The sequence below is a fragment of the Aulonocara stuartgranti genome (assembly GCF_965226115.1).
Source record: "Aulonocara stuartgranti genome assembly, chromosome: 20".
Taxonomy (NCBI): Eukaryota; Metazoa; Chordata; class Actinopteri; order Cichliformes; family Cichlidae; genus Aulonocara; species Aulonocara stuartgranti.
Genome location: NC_138956.1, coordinates 5694590 through 5720581, shown reverse-complemented (window position 1 = coordinate 5720581; position 25992 = coordinate 5694590). Strand labels below are relative to the sequence as shown.

General features: G+C 40.4%; 1 protein-coding gene across 5 annotated transcripts in view; it reads right to left on the bottom strand.

Annotated features, from left to right (window-relative positions):
* The window catches only part of chl1a (cell adhesion molecule L1-like a), a 48675-nt gene that overhangs the window by 6735 nt on the left and 15948 nt on the right, over window positions 1–25992 (bottom strand). Inside the window, exons 2-28 of one of the 5 annotated variants that reach the window (XM_082518228.1) lie at window positions 23946–24108; window positions 23479–23587; window positions 23192–23379; window positions 22967–23089; window positions 20826–20996; window positions 20447–20485; window positions 20188–20299; window positions 19901–20082; window positions 19629–19763; window positions 18963–19103; window positions 17161–17272; window positions 15965–16128; window positions 15483–15648; window positions 15012–15136; window positions 14739–14843; window positions 12510–12707; window positions 12300–12370; window positions 11968–12190; window positions 11030–11145; window positions 10403–10607; window positions 10078–10200; window positions 8143–8328; window positions 2795–2833; window positions 2286–2348; window positions 1723–1836; window positions 1278–1439; window positions 776–952 (exon numbers count right to left, since the gene is read on the bottom strand). In XM_082518228.1, the coding sequence (XP_082374354.1) occupies window positions 776–952; window positions 1278–1439; window positions 1723–1836; window positions 2286–2348; window positions 2795–2833; window positions 8143–8328; window positions 10078–10200; window positions 10403–10607; window positions 11030–11145; window positions 11968–12190; window positions 12300–12370; window positions 12510–12707; window positions 14739–14843; window positions 15012–15136; window positions 15483–15648; window positions 15965–16128; window positions 17161–17272; window positions 18963–19103; window positions 19629–19763; window positions 19901–20082; window positions 20188–20299; window positions 20447–20485; window positions 20826–20996; window positions 22967–23089; window positions 23192–23379; window positions 23479–23587; window positions 23946–24027 (3631 nt within the window). In that variant the 5' untranslated portion in view covers window positions 24028–24108. Of the gene's footprint in view, window positions 1–775; window positions 953–1277; window positions 1478–1722; window positions 1837–2285; window positions 2349–2794; window positions 2834–8142; window positions 8329–10077; window positions 10201–10402; window positions 10608–11029; window positions 11146–11967; window positions 12191–12299; window positions 12371–12509; window positions 12708–14738; window positions 14844–15011; window positions 15137–15482; window positions 15649–15964; window positions 16129–17160; window positions 17273–18962; window positions 19104–19628; window positions 19764–19900; window positions 20083–20187; window positions 20300–20446; window positions 20486–20825; window positions 20997–22966; window positions 23090–23191; window positions 23380–23478; window positions 23588–23945; window positions 24109–25992 lie in introns of those variants that run through there. The other 4 variants (XM_082518229.1, XM_082518232.1, XM_082518230.1 and 1 more) reach the window with 4 other exon arrangements.

The window sequence follows — 25992 nt, the reverse complement described above, 5'->3', positions numbered from 1 at the left end:
AACTGGACATATCTAAGCTTAAAAGATCCACTTAGCGATACGCAATCTCAACACTGTAAGATTAGAAATTGAGAAGTCACGACCAAAAGCATCTGAGAACAGCTAAATCTGTGTAAACATTACATTAAGTCTTTACATGGAAACCCTCTCTTCTGCGTGTCTAGCACAAAGTGCTAGATGTCAGCTCTTTGTGCAAACAACACTTTGAAAAGACCAGTTGCGTTTGAGAAAGCTAAAAGAGGGGTTCCTTGAAAAGAACTGGATGGGCAAAAGGGGGGAATCCAAAGGAGCTGATGAAAAATTCAGTACTTTTTGTCTACAGCTACAGCAGGCAAAGAAGTGGAGTAGGCAGAAGATGGGGAAGCATAAAGGTTCAGAGGAAAGAAACAGAGTGAACAGACACTTTGCAGGCAGGCCCATTGTGAGACTGAATTTGACTCTGATACATGGCAGCACAATAGTGAGATGGAAGAGCTCGGAAGGTCTCCTCAGGTGAGCAGTGGAGAGGAGTGCAACAAAGGCAGCTGATTCCCGCTTGTCTGTCTTGACAAGTATGAAATCAGCGGTACTAAGACAACTAACACGGCCGCACCAATTGTTTGCAGCTTGTAGCTGCTGTGCAAAGGTGACCCACATGCATAAACAGGTTTGAGCTCAGGGTTGAGGCCCAAGTTATAAAAAAAGCATCATCCTGATAAATTGGTAGTAGTTTTAGGATTTCAATTTTAGCTCAAAATGACTTAGGGGACTCAACCCTGGCTAAGGACTAACTGACCTTTTTCCATGGCGAGATTTTCTTGTCGCTGTGGCGATGGCGTACCTGCATACTTGCCACCTTTGTTTTTCCGCAGAAAGCAGGCAATGACCACAACAAGGGTGAGCAGTGCCACAGCGCACATGGTCCCAATCATCCAGCCGTGGGTTGAAAAGCTGCTCTGCTGACTTGCAGCACCTGAAAACAAGTGAAAGAGAGCTCAAGAACCAGCTTTACACACCGACTCTATTAGGTGGGCCCAACCACTCGAGCACTCTTAAACAACTTGATCTTTGATTGAAAAAAAAAAATGTGATGAGCTCAGGTTTGATGTCACACTGACTCTTTACTCAGATGTTAGACAGGAAGAAGACAAAAGCAAATGTGCATGGATTCATAAGAAAGAAATGAATAAATTCACACGTTCAGCACAGTCACTCACTCACTCAGTCAGTTTGATAATGATATGCTGGTGTTGTTATCACTAAAATCTACTGACGCTGACAGTCTTTGCTTCTCTCACCTTTGGTGCGTGTCTCGATAACGTCTTCGAAAATACTAGCGTTATCGAGCAGCCTCTTAGCCATGAGGCGCACAGTGTACACCGTCCCCGGTTCGAGCCCGTCAATTATGTGGAAACTTTGAGAAGCGTTTACAGCCTCTGAAATCCGCCAGTTCCCATCACCTACACAGCCAAGCACAGGAAGTGCACAAGCAGCAAGTCTGTATTAGCAGAAGAGGATGTGCTGTTGGCGACTAATAAATGGTTCTCCAGTATTATGGTTACACTAAATATAACTTAAACACATCTGAATCCATTTTTAAAGGGAAGGGATTGAAGCAACCAAGGAGGCTTACGCTATATTTTTTAGGTGTTAATATAAAACATCCCTAGGTGTACCTGAACATGATACAACCTTAAATTCCTATCAATTTTTAGCAAGGCGGGGACAGGAAAAGTAGCTTACGGTTATTCATATAAGCCACATAAAGCTGCAAGCTCCTCTGCTCTTCTCTGGCAGTCCAGCTGATTTTGGCAAAGGTGTCACTCACGTAAGAGCTTATGTTCAACAGGGCTGGAACTGATAAAGAAAGAAGAAATAGGGGGAAGTAAATAAGGAGGAAAGGAAAACACAGACAGGCAGAGAGAAAAGGAGAGAGAAGGCAGGAAAAGAGGATTAGCAGAGGCAAATAGGATCCCCTGCAGCTTGAGAACAATCCGTCTAGCAGAAACCCTTCAAAAAGACAGTTCAAAAGGCATTTCCCGGCCCCAGACTTAATTGAGTGGAGTTGGATTTGGGCTCATAAAGGGTAGATATATAGATCGTGGGCGGGAGTGACATCTAGTTTTCCCTCTACGTTAAATAAAGCTGGCATTTCGTGGCGCACCCCCCACCACCACGAGTAGATATCAGAGCAGATTGAAACAACTCCATGCCTCGAATACTGTTGTTACTTGAAAGTTCAAGTACATCAAGACGAGCTCACAGGCTTAATATTGGCTGCGCATGTGTGAGTGTGAGCTATATACCTAAAGGAGGATGAGTAGAATTGCCTGAGATAGAGCTGGGAACAGAGAGAGAGCAGTTGTAGCCTGGAATGAAAGAGAAACCTCAGATGTTAGATTCCTTCTACAAAAGCTGTCAAGTCTAATATATTGTGCAACAAGCGAGACTACATAAAGGCGGAATTTGTTAGAGCGACTGGGAAAACTGCATTAATGGCAGTAACTGCACAAGCACAGCGCAACTTATACCGCGGTAGACACCCTGTAACTGCAGCACAACAATAAATCTGACTTGCAAATTTAAACCATAACTGTCACTTTCCGGCAAATGATTTGCACAAAGAAATGTCTTTCTGTCTCTCCCGAAGTGGTATACAGGACTCACCCAAATTATATTTGTACAACTATAAAGGACATGTTTTTGCTGAGGCTATGGAAAGCTACTTGCTACACCAACACGCCTACAACCTCGTCTGTCTCTACCACCACTTCTATGTTGGCTAGCTACACCAGCTGCAGGCGGTGATACATACTGCTCTGAGCAGGGGCCACAGCTGGAGTCTGGGACAAATCTTCAGAGGGATAAAAAGAAATCGAAGAAGCAGAAGATTACATGTTTATGAAAATCCCGCTTTAAGGTTTATAGACCAGGCACACAAACACATGCTGACACATTTGCAGGGCCACCGGAGAACAAAAGTGCATTCTCACAAACATATACAAGCTCTGTGTGTGTAGCTGCATCAAGTGCTGTTTGGATTTGAAGTCTGGTTGACATCTGCACCACTAGAGGGCACTGTGCAACCAAAAGATGACACCTATGTTTTTTTTCTGACAGTTACCTACGGAAAATTACTAATAACCTTATTCTAGTGATGATACGTGCATATATAGCAAATAAAAACAAGAAAACACAAATATTTTTCGTTTTTTAAAAATGACTGAATTCCTGTTTTTTGTCTAAATTTGATCTGGTTTCTCTAATTCGTCATTTTAAACAAAGAGCTTGCACATACAAACATAAAAAATTATTTTGGTAATAACCAGTGTTATAATTTAGTCCCTTATATTGAGGGCTGGTCTTCATACGATGAAGCTAAACATGTGCTACAGAGGTGTTTCCATGGAGAACAGAGAAGAGGATAACATCTGGAGAGGTGAAAAGCACCAGCAACAATACCAGCAAAGTATATAATTATAGCTAGCAATATAGTTATTGGTTAATTGAGGTTATTTAACAATTTTGACATTTTTCACCCTTTTATGTCTGAAATGCTGCATTGTTTATTTCAGAGCTGTTTCTTTAAATATATGGAATACACAGATGCAGATGCTCAGCCTCAATTAAAATGACCTGTCTTTATTTATAGCCAGCTAAACTCTTCATGTGTTTAGTGAAGCAATTAAGTATTAAATGTAGGATATAACCTCAAACTAAGCTACAAAGAAAACGAAGCTGCGCCTTGTGTTTGTGGGGTAATTCAAACTCCTCATCATCAGCCGTCAGGTAATGAGTGATGTGTCGGCATGTATGATGGGATAGTCGACAGCCGCACATCACCTCAGCAGGAGAATAACAGTGATTGCTGAATGGCATCGAAAGGGTTTATCCCGATTCAGCTTGAGCCCAAAAATTTAAAAAGGAGGGAAATGAAGATGAGTAATGTGTACAGGGTAAAGGTAAGGCATTTGTTAACAATGTAGATTCGCTTGTGAGGTGGAAAGGGGAGCTAGTGTTTGAGCCGCCTTGCTAAAAAAATGTCAGCAAGCAGACATGTTGTGGATGATAAAGGCTGTGTTCACAGTTACACGCGGTTCCTTTTAAACTGCAACATAAACACTGCTCTGCCTCTGGTTTTACTACTTGCACTTCAAAACAGATGCTCGTTTATTGCATTTTAATATGCTATTTTGTTTTCATCTTGTGTTGCCGTCCGCACATTTGCAAGAACGCTGGTTACATTTTCATTCCAAGTAATGGTTTCATTTAGTTTGTGTTCATCTGGACCACAGCCCAGTTTATTTACTTATTGTTTTATTGTTTTCTCATGTTGAAGAATTTCGTTTCTTAAATTTAAAAGAATAACAATAATTTTTCTGATTAAAATGCAGCACCTGGAGCCTCACAGTTTACCTTTTATTATCATTTTCTCGGTCAACCGGAGATCGTTGAATTTAGATTTACCAATCTAGCCGCACCCCCCCCCACACACACACATCTTGCATTGGGCCCACCAAACAGCTAGAACCAGCCCTGCATGTTTACATTATTCATAGTTATATGAATTTAAACAAGGTTTGAATTTCTAACTGGGGAGGAAAAAAGGTATCTTTACCTGTGGCACACATATTACCTCATTTGTGAATGCGGTGAATTCCTGAATGTATTATCTCTCACATCATTTGGTGCGAATTAAGTGTGCCGCTACCTGAGCTTACATTAAAATATCCAGGATCCAAAAACAGAGCGCAGCATGCAAGCAAAAGTTTAAATAACAAGAAAATCTGCAGACTGAACACTGGATAGCCGGGGGGGGGTGTACATAGATATCCGAGGTATAAGTTCAGACTGTGAGTGTTTTTCTAAAGAAACTCAAAGTAAATAAATAGATGCGTTCGAGCCATTAGCAAATTTGTTGCCGATAACAACTTAGGTGTTCAAGTGCTGTGTCGGGGAGCAATAATTTAATCTCCAGAGAAACTGGTTATTTTTGTGTGACTTTTGAGGCATGTGCTCCTCTGTGCTTCTTGTCAAGTTTGCAGCCTGCTTTATCTTTGCTCCTTTGTTATCTCCTGAGACCTGATGGAGAAAAATAGATATTTCTCCTACTGTGTGCCACGCTGTTCTCTGTGGCTGTTAGCTTTGTTTTTTTCTCCCGTTTTTTTTCCTGCTCGTGTTTCTCATGTTTCAACACATTCTTTTACCCTTTTTTCCCCCCTTTTTTTGGCTTGCCCTCCAGAAACTCACTGGCATTGCAAACTTTTCAAGCACAGACATGTGGACGCGTGCACGGGTCTGCGTAATTGTTGTAGTTCAGACATGTCACTCTGTGATTTGTCCAGAATATTTTCAAGGCAGGCAGCTGTTTATCCTAGCTAAATGGTGAGAGGCATTAAAAGCTTATTCAGTCAAAAAGGTGAACTATAAAAGGACTACTTCAGCGCCTGACCTCACTAGCTCCCGTGCATTCATCTTTCTTTTTTGCCCTGCTGTCACTCCATCACTCCCCGTTAACGTCTCTAAATTCACTCTGCCCCTGCTCTGTGCTGTTGGTCTCCATAAATCTCCTCCACTGCATTGTGACTAACGTGCCCCGAGGACAGCTCTCTCAAACAGAGCTATTTTATCTCCGCATCGAGCCTCTACTCAACCATATTTACAAACAATGCATCTAATGGCTCTCGGGCCGGACATCCACCTACAAGATGCAGAGCTTCTCAAAGGAAGCATAAAAGCTCAGGAAGACTGAATAACTTTTATCAAAATATGCAGAGCCAGCAAATGGATGCTAAGCACTAGAAGGAGGAGCTCGTGGAGAGGATTTTATTCAAGATATAAATTAAAGCCACCACCATCTGTGTAGTTATTTGTGAATTAGTGAGCATTTTTTGTCAAATATAAGCTTTATTATGCTCTCATGTGACTGATTTGCTTCTACCTGACATCAAGGCTAAGCAAGTGATCTGCTCCAAGTCTACAACTTCTGGCTCCTCTGATAAATTCATTTGGTATAACATGAGTCAAGTTAGCCCTTAATTCTAAGACTTTTGTGAGGGTGCAGGCATTTCTTAGTTAGCAAAGTGGCACCAGCTTAATTCCTGCTTTCACTTACAGTCTCTTTAATCACATTATTGTAATTTCTCACATCGCTTTATTTAAAAGAGTCTTTAAAGCATAAAATATTTGCACACGTCCGCCGCCAGACTTCAAAACAAAGTCAAAAAGAGGAACCACAGCGCTCCGGTTTTAAATGAGCTGCACTCAATATGCTCAGCGTATCCTTTCAAAATTTCCAAATCGTCGTTTTGCTTTTAAACTCTAACTGGCTCAAGACTAAACCGCAGACTCGGAGGTTCACTCGGATCCTCTGCTCGCAGGTTTGTTGAATATTCACAGCCGCTGTCACACGAAAACTGGAGATGTACCTTTTTATATGCAAACTGCGGAAAGCATTTACAAGGACATTAGGGAGGCAATTTCACCGAGCTTTTTAAGGCAGCAGCTTGACACTTAATTTGCCCGTTTCGGTTACAGTAGCTCCCTCATCTTATATATATAATTTACAGTCTGAGGGGGCTTGTGAAGATACTTCTATTTTGCATTTGCTTCGCGTTCAATATAGCTTTTCTCATTAAAAAATGATATGAGCTTATAAATTTGGGTAAAAAGTTTAATCTTCAAAACATGTACATAAATTCTAGAATTCTGTAATATACTCAATGCTCTGCCCAGCTTTTGCTTTAATGGCATTGTGCACTTGAGCTGGAATGGACAAGCTGGTGCAAAGCCTGATAACCTGGTATGATTCGATGCTCCATGGCTTTTGAGCTTCTTTTAGTATTCAAGTAGTTCTACAAAGCTTTGAGTTGTGTTGGGCTCATTATCCTTCAGTGGTATGAAGCCTTCTCCACAAAGATGCAAACCACAGAGTACAGCATGTCATGCTGGAGTGCTACGTCATCTGGAGTTGATGCAATGCAGGTGCGGGTTTGATAAGCTGCTTTTTCATCCTCTCTTCTCTTCATACATACACATTTCTGATTGAAGTGGGATTCATTAGCAAATAGGATTTGTTTCCAGTCATCCTCTGTGCAGTGCTGGCACATCTTAGCCCACCCCAAGTATTTGGCTTCGTTTCCCCTCCTGAGAATTGGTTTAGAGACGCATTAATGATCCACTAAGACCACAACAAGACAGATGTTTTTGATAGGACTTTTCTGATAGGGGTCTCGCTTTCTTTAGTTAGCAAATGTATTAATTCTCATTTTCTCAGTGAACAAAGCGTCGTGTATTGATCCTCTGATGGTGTGGTCTCTTTTGGTCTGCCTGATTGTGTTTTGGATACATCTGAGTTCAAGCAGTGTTTTAGCCCCTTTAGAAACATTTGCTCTGAATAACAATCTGACTTCTAACACTTTTAGTTAGTTACAATGTCATGTTTCCCCCTATCAAAATACCAATTAGTCCTTGAGCCACAGACATATTTGTACATTTCTGCCCTAGACAAGCACATCAAACCCACCTTAGTATCTTGAAGGACATTCTCAACTGAAGGATTTGTACAACAGAGCTAAAAATGTTGTAAAATTGCCCTTTCGTTTTATTGCTGACCTTGAAATTGTTACACCTTGTGTTTTTTAATGATTTAAATGTAGTTGTTCTCAGCTTTGCATGAAAATATCACAAATTTCTGATGTGATTTCAAAGTGGATTTTACTACAAATATTACTATATTCTGCTGAACTAAACAAAAACTGGTGCTAGATTGTTAAACAGTGTCTGACAAACACTCCTCATTGGAGAGGTTAAGCTGTGATGAGTGAGGCTCTAGAGAGGAAGTAATATTTCAACACACAGGTTTTTTCCAATCTCATCTTTCTTAGATGGTTTCTAAGTTCAGTTAAGTCCAATATCACTATCAGGACAATCCCTTCTTTTAAAACACAGCTTGTATGCACAAAAATGACAGTATGACCTCTTCAAAGTCTGATCTGTACTCACTTGAATTATACAAAGTAGTTTTGGCCTTAATAATGATGTTTCTCCCTTGTATGAATGAATACATCACAGCAGTGCTGTGTTTTATCTGTGGGATTTTCATATATTAATCCAATAAACAGGCACACTACCACCCAAGTTAAATGCATTTCATTAGCTCACCTGGCTCTGGAAAATCAGTTCGGCTCTCTTCGGCCTGTGGAGGCCCACAACCTGCTCGAGTGCACGCTCTGAGGTCGAAGCGGTAAAGGCTGTCCCCCTTTAATCCCTGAAGTGTCCAATGGTTGGTGTCAGCCCCGGTAATGTTGATCTCTTTGGAATCAATCACCTCGAGTGCAGTCTCATTAACTGTAGACGAAGAAGAAAGATGGTCAGGTCGGTTCACGTGCTGAGAGCGAGCCTACGATGTATCGATGCAGAAAAAGTCATCGCAGCTGGGTCGTGTGGGAGGTTAGCGTAACACGGCTATAATGAGGGTCAGCGGTCGAGGGAAGGAAGAGATGAAGAGATTTTATGCTGTCTCATGAAGGAAGTGAATATAGCAGATACATGTTGTGACAGGTAAGCTGAGGAGGAATACATTATGAGGAAAGAAGAGAGAAGATGAAAGAGGGAAATAAAGAGCTCAAGAGGAGGGGGGGTGTAAACAAGTGGCAGGGCACGGATGAAAAGAGGAGGTGGAGAAGATGAGAAAAGAGAAAAGTAATAGGAAGTGGTAACCGAGCAGAGACTATGATGGGATTTTTTTTAACTCTGCGTAAAAGGAAGAAAAAATTACAAAAACAAGTGATGGGAAGGAAGACAATGAGGGGGAAGAATGCATAAGGAAGCAGTAGAAGGAAACCAGAAGAGCTACAATCACAAGTAGCACAACATATCACCAAATATGCATTATAGATCAAAGTACAGTATGTGTGCACTGCTGAAAGCAACACTTCTTTTGAAACCTCCCTCAGTGATGCCATTACTGTGCCAATACCGAACCACAGGTGAGAGCTGATGTGCCAAGCCCATTGTGCCACTTTGCAAAAACAATGTTTGGGTTTTTTTTTTTGGGGGGGGGGGGGTTGCAGCGGCAGTAGAGAGCACAGGATATTTTACGTTGCCGACAACAGATCACACAGTGCTGTCAGGAAACCAAAGGATACTGCACATACAGCGCAACATATATTGTTTATTCATAGGAACCAAATTTTCATTTAAGTGATATGGTGAATCAGTTCAACTAAAAAAACAAAAAAAACACACCCACAGATTGCAGTGTGTGGGAATAACTGTGTAAAGTCTTACATCTGATATGGGAAAAAAAAAGGCAGAAATAGAGGGACAGAGTGTATTGAAGAGCTGGCCAGACTCTGTGGGTGCTGTTGGAGGCGGCACAGGGCTGTCTCTGCCTTCACATTTTACACAAAAGACTTCAGAAATGTCAGCCAACGAGAGTGTAGGCTTTGAAAACAGAGAGTGTAATGAAAGCCCCTCACTCACTTGTCCATTCTTACTGTACTACAGCATAAAGGTGCTTTTTCTTTTTCTTTTGCAAAAAGAAAAGCTTCTGAGTGATAAATGCAAAAAAAAATAAATACAAATAAAATAGCACAAGAGGCACATAGAGCACTGGTTTAAATGCTTCTTTTGGGAGGAAACATGCAGGAGGATATGAGATAAGAAACACAGAGGAAAGTTTCAAGCCACGGGCTAAAGTATCTTGAAACAATTAGGCCGTTGCAGACTGGAGGAGGGTTCAGTGTCACACAGTGCCACCTACTGTCTGGGACGACGCCACACGAGATTAGAAGGGAAAAGGTGATGTGCAGATGATAGTGTATGCAACAATGTTTTTTAAATCGAAATTAAACCTCCATATGTGTAAATCGAAGCTGTAGTATCACATATCCACCCCCTCTACACCTCCTTCTCTCTTTAATAATCTTTTCCTCTCTTGCGTCCCCTTTACCGACGCTGCTGTTGAACGACTGTTTACACTTCGCCCACTGTAACACTACAGACAAAGCCCTGAGTTACAGCAGAGACAACTCTGTTATGATGGAAAACCTCATGTAGGTTCAAAGGTCTACAAAGTGTGGTGTGTTTACATACTGAGGTGGTACTGCAGGAGGTAACTGGTGAGGATGCCATTTGACTTTGGCGGCTGTGCCCATTCCAGCCTAACTGAATCTCTCTGGATGATGGAGGAAGTAAGGACGGTAACTTGCTCTGGAACTACACAAACAACAACAGTGGTAAGATAAGCACACATTTTTTTAAAAACTGGGATGAAAAACACACTGATCTAAAACCGATCTTGTCACAAGGATGCAATTCATTTTAAAGCTGAATTCATAGTTTGTACAGTTTTCAGCACGTGTGCATAAACGCCTGAAGCATGGGTTGTTTAGCGTGTGTGATCACAGTATCACCTCACCTCCCTCTGGTGTATTAAAGGTCACCGGATCACTCTTGGGTCCATTGCCCTTCTTGTTGAAAACATAAACAGTGAGTTTGTATTCAGAAAAAGGTTCGAGTCCTGGCACAATGACATGACTTCTGTTTCCAGAAAAGGACATGGAGTGACTCAAATCTAAAATCTTGTCGGGATTCAGGAGACTTCTTCTTCTCACCCAGTGAACCTGTGAGAGGGTGGAATATAAAACAACAAGAAGGACAGTAAGATAATGAAAGAGCTCCTTTACACACACATCTTTTTGTCACTCTTTTACTTTGCCACTGTGCATCCTTCAAACTTTCAACACAAGTACAGCATTAAAACTCATTAAATGATAAATTTGGGTATAATTTTTTAAAAAATGTTTAAAAATTATATCCAACCAAAAGTAAAACTCTCAAAATGTGCTGTCACGATGAGAGTACATGCAGAGATCTCATTTTAGAGTTTGTCCTCCAAATGACAAAAATCATTCCACCAGAAAAAGCGCGCTATTCAGAAAGCAGACATTGGAGGATTTTCAAATACCGAGAAAAACACGCTGCTGTTTGAAGTTCCTTTGCTGGAATTGAAAATGCAGAGATGTTTGAGAAGCTGACAACTTACATTATAACCACCCAGGCGACCTCGCACCGTGGCAGGCGGAACTGGGGTCCAGCTAACCCTCAGAACAGTGGTGTTGATCACCTCCACAGCAATGTCCCGTGGTGCCGCAGTAGGAACTAAAGACGGTGGGAGGAAGTTGAGAAACACAGAAAGTCTGTGAACAGCAGACCTTTATTCCGACTTTTTTCCCAACATATTGAAAATAAAATGTTTGTAGTTGCAGAAAGTTACAAAATACATCAACCTTGTTAGATTAATACAGTGTTTTAAGCTGAGGAATGGTGTTCTGTTGCTTGATGAATTGATGAGTCAAAACATTGGTGCTGGTATAAAAAGCCAAGAAAGTGCACAGAAAATATGCTGAGCTACATGCAAAATGAAGCAAATTAGCTACTGAAAGCAGGGGGAAAATCCACACCAGACACAAAATGGCACTGTAAATATTTTCTACTCTACGCGTTACTGTAACGACAGGAGCACGGCAGACACTGGAAAGTGAAGCAGCCCTCGTGCCTCAGTAGGCCTACAGCGCAAAGCGTGTCGTGATCTATCAAATCCCCAACAGCTTCTGAGACAGAAGTGGAAATTTGACATCCCTCTCCTCTACAAAGGTTATCTGCCACCTGCTAGCAGTGGTGTTTTTTTGTTTTTCCTTTTACAAAAGGAAGGAAAAGTCACTACTGCACCACCTGCACAGGGTTAAAACCTTGGGTAAGTGGAGGGGGGGAGAAAAAGAAAAGAACTTAACCTGACACATTTTCCCGCAGACAATGCCAAAAGACAACTGAGAACACGGTAAAGAATCATAACACGAGAAGTTCAGAGTTAAAAGAAAACCAACAGACAAATATGCCAGTTCAGCTTTGGGGTATGTTGTAATGAAGTCAGTTGCAGGTAATTATATCGTACACTGAAATATATTAATACATACTACTCACCATCTTCCCCAGAGTAACCTGTAACAGGCTTAGGCTCTGGCCCCCAGCCGTAGCTGTTTCTGCTCAGGATTTTAATCTCGTAGGGGACAAAGGTGGGCGTGTTGTTCACGAGAAACACAGATCTGTTGACCATGTGCTCCGTGAAGCTATCTTCCACCCCGAGTTGGCGGTACTTCACTTTGTACTCAAAGCCTGGGCCGTTGCGCTCAACAGGTGACAGCGGCTACAATATGACAGTGCAGAGAAATTGTTACAATCCTATAACAACTTCTAGTGAAAATTCTTACAGATAACAAGTCTTTTAAATTTAAATGAATAAACAATTCTCATACCTCCCAACTGATTTCCATTTGATGAGGATGATGGCCTTGAATTTTGATGTTTTCTGGGTTCCTATCGGGTGCTTTGGAGACATGTGTGCATTTGTATAAATCATTTTTTGCAGAATAAAAAAGATGCCATTTTTAATACTAAAACTTGCATGCTTTGACATGTTACACATAACCAGAGAGACATTTTTAATAAATAGGAGCTGGTCTCACCAGCAGGGGGTGTTTTGTGTCGTTCAGTCGGCTCACTCGGGGGTCCGGGTCCAATGGCATTAACAGCATACACTCTGAACTGGTAGTTAAGGTTCCCGTATAGTTTTAGCTCAGCTGTTGCTTGGTTACCGGTGACTCTCTGTAGCTCCTTCCACCTTCCAGGCTCCCAGCGGTTCTCTTCATACTCCACTACAAATTCTGTGCTCACAAAGAGAGAGGACACACACAGTTGTGACAATGACACTGATTATTAAAAGCATATATTAGGCTTTTATACTTTTGCTTAGATTATATCATATAGAGAGGTTATCTACACCGCCGATCAGTATCTATGAGTGCTGATTTACCCCTTCCTTGATAAATGAATAATTCAACATTATCTTATATGAGTGTTAAATGAGATTACCAATACCACTCATGCATTTCTAATTATGAACCTGGAGGCAGGGACCATTAGTGTAGTACAATGTGAGTAAGAAAAAAAGTACCAGGGAGAAAAGGATTTCTGGTGGTATTATGAATTCTCAGATAGACGATTCATATTAACCCCTTTTATCACCCTTTCTGTGCCACGAAACTTCTAGGATTAAGGGTTGTGCTACCTTCTCTAATTTGAATTTATTAAATTAAGAACTGACAGTGGTATTAACGCTAGGGCCAGAGCTGAAGGGGATAGTGAGAAGGCGCTTTACCACGCTGTCATTAACAGCGATCAGAAAGACAAATTGGCACATCACAGAAAGAGCTAAAAGCCTCCTGTCCATTGTATATTTTTGCGCTTCTGATTTTGTTATCTTCCTAAAGACTAATTATGTTCATTACTTTACAGTTTTCTTTCAATCCTATATTTTTGGTTATGATGTTCATTAGCATGCACTTAAATAAACTCTGTATAGATATGTAGTATATAGGTTTTTTTTACTGCTAATGTTTTGTGTGTCTTTTGAAAGCGCCCCCATGAGCCTGTGGGTGACTTTGTAAATAATCTGGGGGTTTTTTGTTTTGTTAAAAAAAAGGCGTTATGTTGTTCCTGATCAACAGGTGGTGATTATGTGCCAAAAAACCTAGAAATGATACAAAAAAAGAAAGAAAGGAAGAATGAAACTAGTAAAAATGGCTATAATGAAAGATTCTTCTAAGAAAAAATGCTGTCATCCTTGTTAAATATTAACACTTATTGATGAGTATCACGGGATTGAAAATGCTTTTTGTTCTAAAAGATTTATCTGATTTCAGTCACAAAAAACAGCCATTTTTTCCCCACTGTAACAACCATCACAGCTAAGAATATTAATAACACAACACTGATGAACCCATACAAATTCTTACCACCAAAAATAATTTCACCCTCCCTTTTGAAGCCTAAATGAGAGACAAGCTCCCCTGCTGGGATTCTCAGCGCTTTGCAGCTTTCTTCACTTGTTTAAGTGATCACAGCATCAACTAAATCTCTTTTTCACACGGGAAGTATGAAAACGCTCAGTGATTTGCAGTAAATCACTTGAAAGTTGCATCGAAAAAACAATTTCAGTTTTTAATAATAACCTGCAGACTTTTTTCCAACTGTGAAGCAGCTTTAGTCCGCATACTCGGGCTCTGGTCAGTGCATGCACGTACAGCACAGGTGTGCCTGAATGCTAATTTCAGTTGCTCCCTTGTCACAAGGGGTCGCAACATCGAATCGCCCTGGATGTTTTGATTTGGCAGAGCTCTACACTGGAGGTGTTCCTGACGCAATACCAAAGGGTTTTGTGTCTTCAGCTAGAATCAAACAAGTGACCTTTCTCTTACCAAGCAAAAGTGCAAACTACTACACTATGGAGGCACTACAGCTGTGTGCATGCATTTTATATGCTTTGTTTACTGATTATGCATTATACGATTCTTTTTCCCAGTGGCGAGGCTAAAGAACTGCAGAACTAGACAATGATATTGGACTCTCATCTGATGGTTGGGGTTGTGTTCTAACATTGCAGGGTCTTTACTTTAGAGCATGAAGTGCCTTGAGGTGACTCTTATTGTGAATTGGTGCTATGTAAATGAATAGTATTGAACTGAATTGAATACTCTGTTCAGTTAGGGTGTGTCTTACATGTAAAAGTAACTAATAAATGAAAAGTATTCAGTCACGTTCCATTTTTTTGTTATCCTATCTTTATTAACAAGTATTTACAACAATACACAAAAACCTTCTTCCAGGCTTTCTGCTTTTTGCCCATTAACTTTTACCTGTTACGGTGCTGTTATGATCGCTTCCAGGTATCCAAGACAAAACAACATTCCTTGGACTGTCAAGTTCGGACAGGTCTAACTTTATCGGAGCATCAGGAACATCTGCCGTGCAGAACAAAAGAGCCGTCAACCGTCAACGTGATAACTAAAACATCTAGAGAATCTCAAATGTGTTAATGAACAAATACCAGAATATTTATTTAACTGTTTGAAGCCAAATCATTTCCAAAAATGTGCGATAAATATTTAACCATACATAATTCATCTTACCCCGTACAGTGAGTACTGCAGTGGCAGAGTCCTCATCTAGGCTTGTTCTAGCAGTGCATGTATATGTTCCCTGATCACTCAGGTTTACATTCATGATCTCCAGCATGGCACCTTTCACAGAGTATCTGAACATAAGTGAAGATTTGTCAGAGTAAGTAATTTCAATCCACCTCTCAAGCAGAGGCCCCTCCACCAAAGCTGCATAATAAAAGAGAATTTAAAGCCATGCATAATTTAGTCATGCTAGCCTTTTATTATCCAGTAAGTGCACTGGTTGATGCTACAGCCTAACTTTCTAATGTCTGTAACTAAAACCGTAGCATGTTAAACGATAAATAGAGATGAGCAGACAATATGTCAGCAAAATGCATCCTCCGATCAAGATACACATAAAAGTTTATATTGATGAATTTATTATTCTACTCAGTAAGAGCATCAGCATAAAAGCACCATCAAAGCAAAACCAGTTACCTGGAATTTTTCTCAGAGGAAAGTGGGATCTCCTTGTTTTCCTTTCTCCACACCAGCTCAAACGTGTCCTGCAGACTTGCATCATATTCAGTCTTGCACATCAATTTGGCCAACTTCCCACTGTCAACCTGCGTGTTCTGAGGTGGACCTACAATTTTTGTAGCGTCTAAAGATAACACAAAAACCAGGGGGGAAAAACACAAGTGAAATAATCCTCACAAGCCCAGCTTGATTTAAATAGCAATGTGAGTCTCTGAAATTGAGCCAAATCATTGATTTCATAAATGACTGTTTATGGCTGGAACTTCCTTCAACATACATTCAACATATATATATGAGAGAGACTGCCTAGCTTTATTAAACTACTTAAAGCACAGAATATTCAAAAGAAATACATTCCTTCTTTTCTTCATTTTACCTTTGTGCGCAGCGACTACGAATATCCCTGCCTACAAAAAGCAGTAATTATGTTGCTGAGATACCTTTCACATCCAGCACAGCAGTGACAGCCGACGAGCCCTCCATGTTACTCGCAACGCAGATGTATTTCCCGCTGTCACCTTTTTCCGCGTTAATGATTTTCAATGATTGTCCGCTCTCAAAAGCAAGGAAACCTTCCCCCTCGATGGCTTTTTCATCTTTGGTCCTAGGAGAGAAAGTTTTCAACTTTACTTGGTGCTTCCACACAACTTATCCAACACCTCAAATGCAAATCAAAAGGTGCCGATTTGCTGCAAGTTCAGAGTTTGAAAGCGTCTGGTGTTTTCACTTTTGCGACTTTAAAGAATGTCATATATTATTCCGTGTTTTATTTTTAAGGGCTTGAAAAATAGGAGGCAACTAGATCCTATCATGTGACCTATTGAGGTCACCTGAGACAAGGTGTGAGTGGGGGTTGAAGTATTCAAAGGACTGCGTTGTAGGTGGCTGATGTAGGTCAACGATGGTCATTCACAGCAGACAAAGATGGCCTCCTTTACTCCTTTTTCAAACCATCTTGATGCAAAAATGAGAACTTTGCCATCCTCAAAATATTTTTTGTCCTTTAGGTGTAAATGTACAGGTGAGTCTCATCCTGTGGAGGTGGCTCTTCTATGTTGTTTGTGGAGTGGCTGTTTGATTTCTCCAGTGTAGAGCTCCAAGCACTCCTTTATCCTTGGGATGAAGAAGTTTTTCAAGCTCCCAAGACCACCACTAAACTTTAACAGATGGGCTACACAGTTTACTTAATTAAAGCAACACACAGGGTTGCTGATTAGAAATGAAGCGCAGGTTTTCTACAATGACAAGTTCTATCTTAATATTTGGCATTTGTGGCATCGTCTGTGTCTTGCCTCGGACTGTCTGTTTCTCTTTTGAGCAGCAGTGATAGTAAATGGGATTCATGTTGCCCAATTTCAAGGAACAGAAGATGATTATCTCATTAACCAGACATAAGTGTCAACATCACAGCGTGTCATACAGACACCTGAAGCAGTGTGGGAGTGATAGCATGACTCACTGCTGTGATAGTGCTCTCGGGTTCATTCTTTAGACTGCTTCTCTTTACACTCTTCCACATTAATATGTAAAAGTGGCTATTTCTTATATTTTAAAAGGCAGGCAAGTGTAAATTACTAATGACGCTTTTAACTTGCTTGCTTGTCTTACTTGTTAAGACAAACCCAGCTCTACTTACCAAGAGATGCTGGATGGTGGAGAGCTGAAAACACTGCAGTTCATGGTGATTTCCTTTCCTACTACTGCAGCATACTCCTGGTTGTTCTCTGTCAGTATAAGCGGAGCCATATCTAAAAGCAAGAGGAAGGAGCTGACTCAAATGCCAAAGAAAATACAGATAATCACAGGCTCTGGTAACACTGCACAATTCTACTGATCCAAGAACATGATCTTTCTCAGTCCTGTGCCCTAATCCATAGATACACACCAGTTAGTTATGTCCACACAGCTGGATCAAACACGACTGTAGAGATAAAACTATTTGCCTGTTAAACAATACTTTAATGGACACAAACTAAACGGACGTGATCTTCATCATCAGTAAATTTAGTTCCATCTTTCGAATGACTTTTCTAATTTTCACATATTCGTGATTGATAATTGATCATGAAAGTAATTTGCACATATAAGATCACCGCATTTTGGTCATTTGAGGCAGCTAAGATAATAGCTAAAAGGAACAAAATGCTGTTGGTGTCCTGCGGTCTTGAAACCAGATGTGAAGATAGAGACACAAGGCAGGTCCACTCTAACACATATGTTGTTTTATCATTGTTTTTGATGTTGTATCAGACCAAAACTTACAAAGATCATTCAGTGAGTCCGGGAACTAGCAACTGAAAATTGTAGAAAACTAGATCAGATCCCTAAACCCTAACCAAGGAAGGTAAAAAAAAAAAAGGCAGATTAGCTTGGGTAAAAGACCGAAACACGTGTGAAGTTGAGGCACACAACGATGTGTTTCGCTGGTAAAGTTTCTGGGCTGCCTTTCCTCATAACAGCCATCCCTCAAGATTTTCTCCATTTGAAGCAAAGCATTATCAGGGATTCTAACACGTAGTCCTTTTACTGAATAAGTGTAATAAGTATTAGAATAATCTTAATTTATTTTATGTATTTATTTGGCTGAAATCTACAAATTCCTCCTAAAGTGTTGCTAAATTTTTCACACTGGTCCTTTAATGTCTCCTGGTGACTCATGCCTTAGAAGTAATATTAACAACTAACATTAACCAAGTGTTAAAATGTAGTAAATTACTTACTCAGCCTTAAAAACTGGATAATCTAAGAAAGGAGTTTTTATTCAAGGCTGTCCAACCTAAGCAATTCTTGCTGCTAAGACTGGCACAGACCAGTAGTTGCTTTTTCCTCCAGGTATCTTTGAAGAACTTTTTAAAATGATCATTTGAAAACTACATTTGTATTTACTGGGGTTATCTTTGTGTAATATTAAAATGTGCTTAATGATCTAAACCATTTAAGCATAACAAATACTCAAATAACTAAGAAATCAGTTACACTGCAGTTAGTCAATACGCTGAACCCTGAAATTGCTCCTGATGATCAGGCTACGCTTGCATTAGAGCTCCTTGCCACCACTGTGTGAATGAGAGGAAAGAAAGAAAAGAGGTGCTTTGGATAAAGGCTCCATTATCATTTCTAAAGAATACTACAGCAAATGGAAGTCCACTCAGACTTCAGCTGAAAGAAAACTCTACATTCACCCTAATAGGCAAATAATGATTAGATGTGGATCTTAGATGTACAATGATAAGATACTGGAGAAAATCTCAGGGCTATGAAGCAGTGGGTGTAAGTGTTTCTTCTTATGAATCATACCAGGAAAACAATCTCTATCAGCAAAAATAATGAGACTGGCTAAAGAAAACTGGCTTCCAGTACAGTTCCTTATAGCATATTATTATAAGATGTTATATTATGAGCTACTTTTTAGGTAAAGCACTACAACACAGAACTTACTCATGATCACGATGTTAACGTTGGCTAGAATATTTCCGTGTCTGTTGGAGGCTTCACACTGGTAGACGCCACTGTCCTCTGCTTTGGCATTGAAAAGTATCACAGTGTCATCAAACACTTGCATCCTCTTATCTGGGTCATCTGACAGCAACACAGACATAAATAAATTACCAATTTTATCATCATAAAAGCAACTCAATATATCAACATGTTCTTTTCAGGATAGCACCAGCATCAGTGTTGGATAATTCTGTAAAAAATCTAGATGTTTTGAATACAACTTAAATATATAAGAGTCAGATAGCAGCTTCTCTTTAATATAACCTTTTAAAAACCCACGTAATTATGTGTATATTGCCACATTGCCACAACACATTTCCTTTTGAGAAATTTAATAATATTCAAAACAAATGATTCCTACTCAGACACTGTACAAGAGAAGGCACCAACTACTTTTAATTAGCGCATGCTTCTGTTCAGCATACCTTGCCTTTCAACTTCTGAAGGAGAAAAATAAAATCTGTTATCTCATCATTTCAAACACTAAGCAGACTGTTGCCTGTCACATTACTCCAGCTTGACGTCAGGGATAGCTGCTCATTGCACTGCCCTCCTGCCCAGAGGCGCAATATGAATTAAACCACATCAACAATTATTCTCACTCACCTCTGAACATTACTCCATTCCTCCTCCACGTTATTGCTGGTTGTGGTTTTCCACTGACGGAGCACTTGATGTGCACATCAGACCCAATCACAGTGAGCTGGCTCTGAGGAGGCTCTGTCAGCCACTTTGGTGGCTCTGGGAGATGTTAAGAGGAGTCATGATGATTTCAGATAAAACAAACAGCCATCCACGTGTCAAGAGCTTTCTCTTTGATGCAAATAAACAAATGTGCCCACAAATAGAAGCGTAATTAGCTCCTGATGTTGACTAACCTTCCACTATTACATCAAAGTAGTGGACAACCTTCCCAGCAGAGTTCTCAGCTGTGCACATGTACTTCCCCTCATCACTCTCTTCCACTGCTGATAAGCTCAACAGCTTGTTGTAGTTGTTAAATTTTACCCGAGGACTCATGACTTCTCCCATTTTTATCCACTTCACAGATGGTGTAGGGCTAGATTGTGAGACAATAGCGTGTTAACACCATAATGAACAAAACGGTTATTTATATATGGTGACAACATGACTGCAGAAGCGATGATACAGAATGTGCACTTACAATCCCTCGGGTATACATTCGAGCTGTAGATCCTCTCCCTTCAACAACACCTTCTCAGTCTGAACACCAGAGGGCAGCAAAAGGCTGGGTATTCTCACTGGGGGGGCCACAGCTGCATCGAAAGCAGACAATATCATTTCTTGCTCTGATGTATAATTTTATCCACTTATTTTCTAAACTGCACACACGCTTTATTGTCAATTTCTAGTGGCTGTTCAGATAATATGAAAGAAAGCTTTGATGTGTGGTTATCACTCACGAGTGTGGCTGCTCTCTGAAGAGTCATTGGCAGGTTTTACTGGAACATAAAAAAACATAATAAAATACAGGAGCAATTTTACTGGAAGTAAGAGTGTTGGCTTGTTTTCACCAACAAAAGTTACACAATCAGCAATATCAGTCATCAGTCTGAGTCATAACAAAAACTTCCTTCAGCATTAACATGACAAGGCAAGCCCCGCTTCATTACAAGATCAAAAGTTGCTTTGAAGAAGTCGTAGTGATTTGGTCATCTTCGATTGTGTGATAAGATGAGATGTACCACACGTAACATTTTTGCAGGTCTGATATTGACAAAATGCTAAACAAGTGAGCTACAGTGCAGTTTCCAAGCCAGAGAGATTTTGTCATAAACCTACAGCGTTTGACCACGACAGCCATGGCGTTTTTCTGGACAATTGTGCGTATCCTGTTGAAGGCAGCAAAGCAACCGTAATCCTGGCGACTGTCACTCTTTAAGGCATTAGAGAAGTACAGGTTGCCATCAGTTCCCATGGAAACCCTCTCATTCTGCTCAATGTGCTGGAGATCTGGAAAACAACATAGTTGTATAAATAATGTGAAATCACTGTTACAACAATTGTAACTCTTCATAGCATGTGCCTAGGAAATTCATGTTGGCTGATAAGAAGGCGCCAATTGGACAGAAACTTTTAAAGGGTGCATCAGAGGGATTTTTTTTAGATGATAACACGTCAAATCAGCCATGCCTGAAAATTAACTGCAGTGTGGCCTAATATCTTATATGGAAGTTATTCTCTAAAGAGTGTTCTTGCAAAGACCTGGTGAACTCATAAGTGCACTGCAACAGAATATAAGGTATATATAGCCAGTATTTCAATAATGGATCGGTGACACGCACAACTGTGGACGCAAAGCAGACACAGAGATGTCACCAGATGGACAACATCTGTTTAGTTTTTTAAGCTTAATGGCAGCCTTTCGATTCCACATTGCATCTTGTATCAAGAAACTAATAAAAAAAAAACAGATTGAAACATAATATAAAACAACAGCTCTGCACAAGTGTTTTCATTCATTCTGCCCTATGGCTTTGGATCTATCCTTCTGAGCAGCTGAAAGCCTCTTAACTTTTTCTTCCTGACATCAGTCAGGTTTGTTGGAGGAGGTTGAGGATCTTCAGTGAAGTACTTCAGACACAACTGAGGTGACCTTATACACAGTGAATCACTTTCTCTGGCGGTGGTGGAGGGAAAAGAACCCCGATGTGCAATAAACACTTGGACCTCAAGTGTGTACCTTTACCTGAACTGTCTTTACTGTCACTGCTAACTTTGCTGATAGCCGGAGAATACAATGTGTCACCAGCCACATTCATCTGTGGGGATTTTCTGGTGCAGTCAGATAGAGATTCACACTATCTAAAACTACCCCAGCTTTGAGCGCTCCACAGTGCAAGTCCAATAACAAACTCAGGAACAGCGAAGGCATGGCTTAAACTAAGTACTTTTTGTTACGTCAAACACCTTCCAAACTACTAGATGCAACATGTCAATCATAGACAGTAATAGACTGCAGTAGTCATTTGACCACACTGACAATTATGCTGTAATTGACCGGATATGTGGAAAATTAGGAAGCCAGGAATCTTTATATTATGTGGTTGGCACATTTATGCCCCAAGTGTGCAAAGCAGATCAAAGCATGTGGTTAAGCTCTTCCTGAGACACTACTCCTTTTTCCTGAATTTCTGGGTGCCTATTTGAACAATTTCAATAGCACTCATTAGAACATATGACCAACTTTACTAAAAAGTGGGGCTTTATCATGTAAAAATACAATAGTTAGTGTGCCTTTTTCCTTTTTCATCTACAAACCATTGAGGAAAAATTAAAACACTAGCTTGAGTGTTGCTGTGATCTTTTAAGCAGTGCTTTTAAAGCATTTCCTGGAAAAATGTTCATCGTTAGACTATCATTAGGCAGGTCAGCCTACTGATGAAGCACTGCTGCAATAATAATCCAGTTCAGTATGAGAGAAATTGTAGATTTAGACATCTAGTTTATGCACTCAGCTGGCGCCCCAATGTTGAGGAGCTACCATTATGACTGAATGCCTCAATATCACAATCCTGCCTAGACGCAGTGATACTGTAGTGTTGTGGACCTTTGGTTGGTCTTGCATAGCCAGCTCCACCCGGTGAAGGAGAGCTATGACTGGACTGAAGGACAGCTGAACAACAGTCACCCCTCTCCAATCTTACACTCCTGTTTGTGGAGACCCTGGTGATCAATACAGCTCCAAGTTCCTGTGGAGAAGCTGGGGCTGTATTTATTACTGCATTAAATACAGCATCTGGTTCGCCACAAACATGAGTGCGAGCCTGGAGTGGGGTAATAATCGTTCAGCTGTCCCCCAGTCACTTTTAGAAAAACTGCTTTGAAGCAGTAATAAGAGTTGTTTTTTCTTTTTAACAAATTAATAAACTGGAATACGCAATATATAAATCACAAAAATGATAAACCGCCTCATGGCTTACCAACAGTCATCCAGTAGATAAGACGTGGGGCCACACCTTCTGGTGGGTTGCATTTCAGGGTGATTGGTTCTCCCTCAGTAACAACAATGGGACTGAGGGTTTCCTTTGGAAACTTAGGGATACCTAGTTGAAAAGCAAATGTTCAACAACATGAAAAACAAAACAGTGATGACATTGAAATGCAAAATTCTGGGTTTTGATCTTTTTTATCTAAAGATTACTTACTGAAAGCTTTAATCTCGATCTCATTTGTCATAGCAGTTCCCAACTTGTTCGACGCGTAGCATCTGTATTTTCCCTCGAACTTGGACATGTCCTCACTGTGAAGCACAAGTAAGCCCTTTGTCTGGTTTGCTCTGATTGTTTGGAAGTTTGGGGGGACAAATGCTTGGCCATCCTTTTCCCATCTGTACCTGTTAGAGCAAAATACGATTCACATCCATGCAACTGATCAAGGCTTCAATGTTTGGCTTGTTTGTTTTTTTCAACTCATGTCACTTGACAACACTTACTCTGGTGGTGGATTGCCCCGGGCTTTACACTTGACAGTAATGGCCGTGTCAAAATGAAGTACAATTATGGGACCTGATGTATACGTTATTATGGTCGGAGGCTGTTCCACTATGAAATAAAGCCACATACAAAAATCGTTACTGAACGGTGACAACTAAAGTTGTTGAAGTAAATAAGATATAATACACACAAGTGTATGCCAGCCATACTGCACAAATAAAGCCTTGAACGGTCAAACACAATGATAATAATAATAATAATAATAAACACAAACTTACTCTTACTCAGTTTATGTCAATTAGCTTTAAAAAGCCTTAAAAATGAGTGTTGATTCTGTGGATCTTACGGTATTCACATGAAGCAGAGCACAGGCATTCCATGTGAATTTAACTGTGTTAAATGACTCTTCATATTTCAGCACAGCACAAGTAAGAACTAGTAAGCACTTGTGTCATGACACTCATACCTTCTAGAGGGATATTAAGGCCTGAGGCCATGGTGGTCAAGGCCAAAAGCAGACGAAGCGACAGGCTCCCTGCCAAAGTCATCACCCTCCACTGGAGACAACAGAGATCAGGAGAATGTGTTGGTCAACTGCTGTCACTTGTAATTTGGAAGGCAAAGAGGACCTGTAAGAGTCAGAAAACAGAAGTCCTACGCTCAGTAATTCAACCATAAAAGCCCTACAAAGAGTTTTCAATGACCTTCTTCTAATCGCTGACTCTGGGCGCTTAGTTCTATTGGATTTGACTTCAGCCTTTGACACGGTTGACCATGATATCCTTTTGGCAAGGTTGGAACAAGTAGTAGGCCTTAAAGGAAATGTTCTATCATGGTTTAAATCATATTTCTTTGAGAGGTCGTTCTCTGTCATGATGAGAAAATATTCCTCTTCTTCTGCCCTTTTTCGCTGTGGTGTGCCCCAGGGCTCGGCATTGGGTCCTGTGTTGTTTTCTCTGTACATGCTGCCCTTGGGCTCCATTTTTGAAAAACATAATGTCTCTTTTCACTGCTAAGCTGATGATATTCAAATCTACCTCCACCTGACTGGGGATGTTTCATCTTCACTACATCCTCTGTTTGATTGTCTGAGGGATGTCAAAGACTGGTTATCGCGTAACTTTCTTACTTTAAATGATAGAAATATGCCTCTGGGACAACTGACTGGCACACTCGGGCCTGTTGCTAACCACCTCACTGATGCTGCTAGGAATCGTGGAGTTTTCATGGATAGTTCCTTCAAACTAGATAAACAGGTTTCTACTGTGGTAAAAACCAGCTTTCACCAACTACGCCTAATTTCTAAGGCTAAACCTTATATACCACGCAAAGATCTGGAGAAACTCATTCATGCTTTCATCACTTCAAGACTGGATTATTGTAATTCTCTCTACGTGGGCCTACAATCTTCTCTTCTTCAGCAATTGCAGCTGGTCCAAAATGCTGCAGCACGTCTCTTGACCGGCACTAGAAAGTATGATCCTATCACCCCTGTTCTGGACAACGTACATTGGCTCCCTATTAAATATCGAATTGATTTTTAAAATGTTATTGTTTACTTATAAAATCCTAAACAATATGGCACCTGTCTACCTAGCTTATCTCCTCTGTCTGTATAGCCCTCAGAGAGCACTAAGATCGGGCCAACTGCTCTTAGTGCAACCTGGTCTTGGCTGAAGACCAGAGGAGACCGTGCCTTTGCCGTTGCCACACCCAGGTTATGGAATACTCTTAAACTCTTCATATTCGCGCATCAGATTCCATTCAGTCTTTTAAATCACGTCTAAAAACTATTTGTTTAACCTGGCATTCAAGGCTAATTAGGGTAATTTACATCTGGCTTTGCATTTAGATTATGTAATTATTTTATATTTTATTTATATCTGTAATTTCTATTTTATATTGTGATTTTTATCTGTATCATGATTTTACTGGAAAGCACTTTGGTGTACTTCGGTCTTTAAAATGTGCTATATAAATAAATTTTGATTGATTGATAAAGCACAGACAGGCTCATTTCTGAAAGTCATCAAAGGTGTTGTTGAAAACACATAATGCAATAATAATCCCAGTTAAAAATATATTAAATGTTCTTCCTTAGTTTGTTATTTTAAATATGCTGAATGATTTCTGAACAGGCTCCATGATAAATATCAATGGATTACAAAACAAAGCAAACTTAATATTCTGAAAACGGTCAGTTTAAAGAAGCTGTGACTGCTTGATGCAAGATATCCTATTTAAGACAACAGCCATTTCATGTCCTTCATTGTTGTGAAGTTGTGGCAGAGCACTTGTTTTGTGATTACCCTTTGAACTGTAAAGCCTGGCTGGTGGCATCGCATGACATGCTTACAGTAAACCCGACTGGCACAAAAGCTAAGCTGCTGTCTGCAACGATCGCTAGATCCAAGATGGCAGTTTATAAATTGGTCTAAGCCCGTCACTGTTTCACGGCTTAGCTCTCACAGTGTTGAGACTGTGGCAGCAGCACCGGCAATGCCAAATGGGTT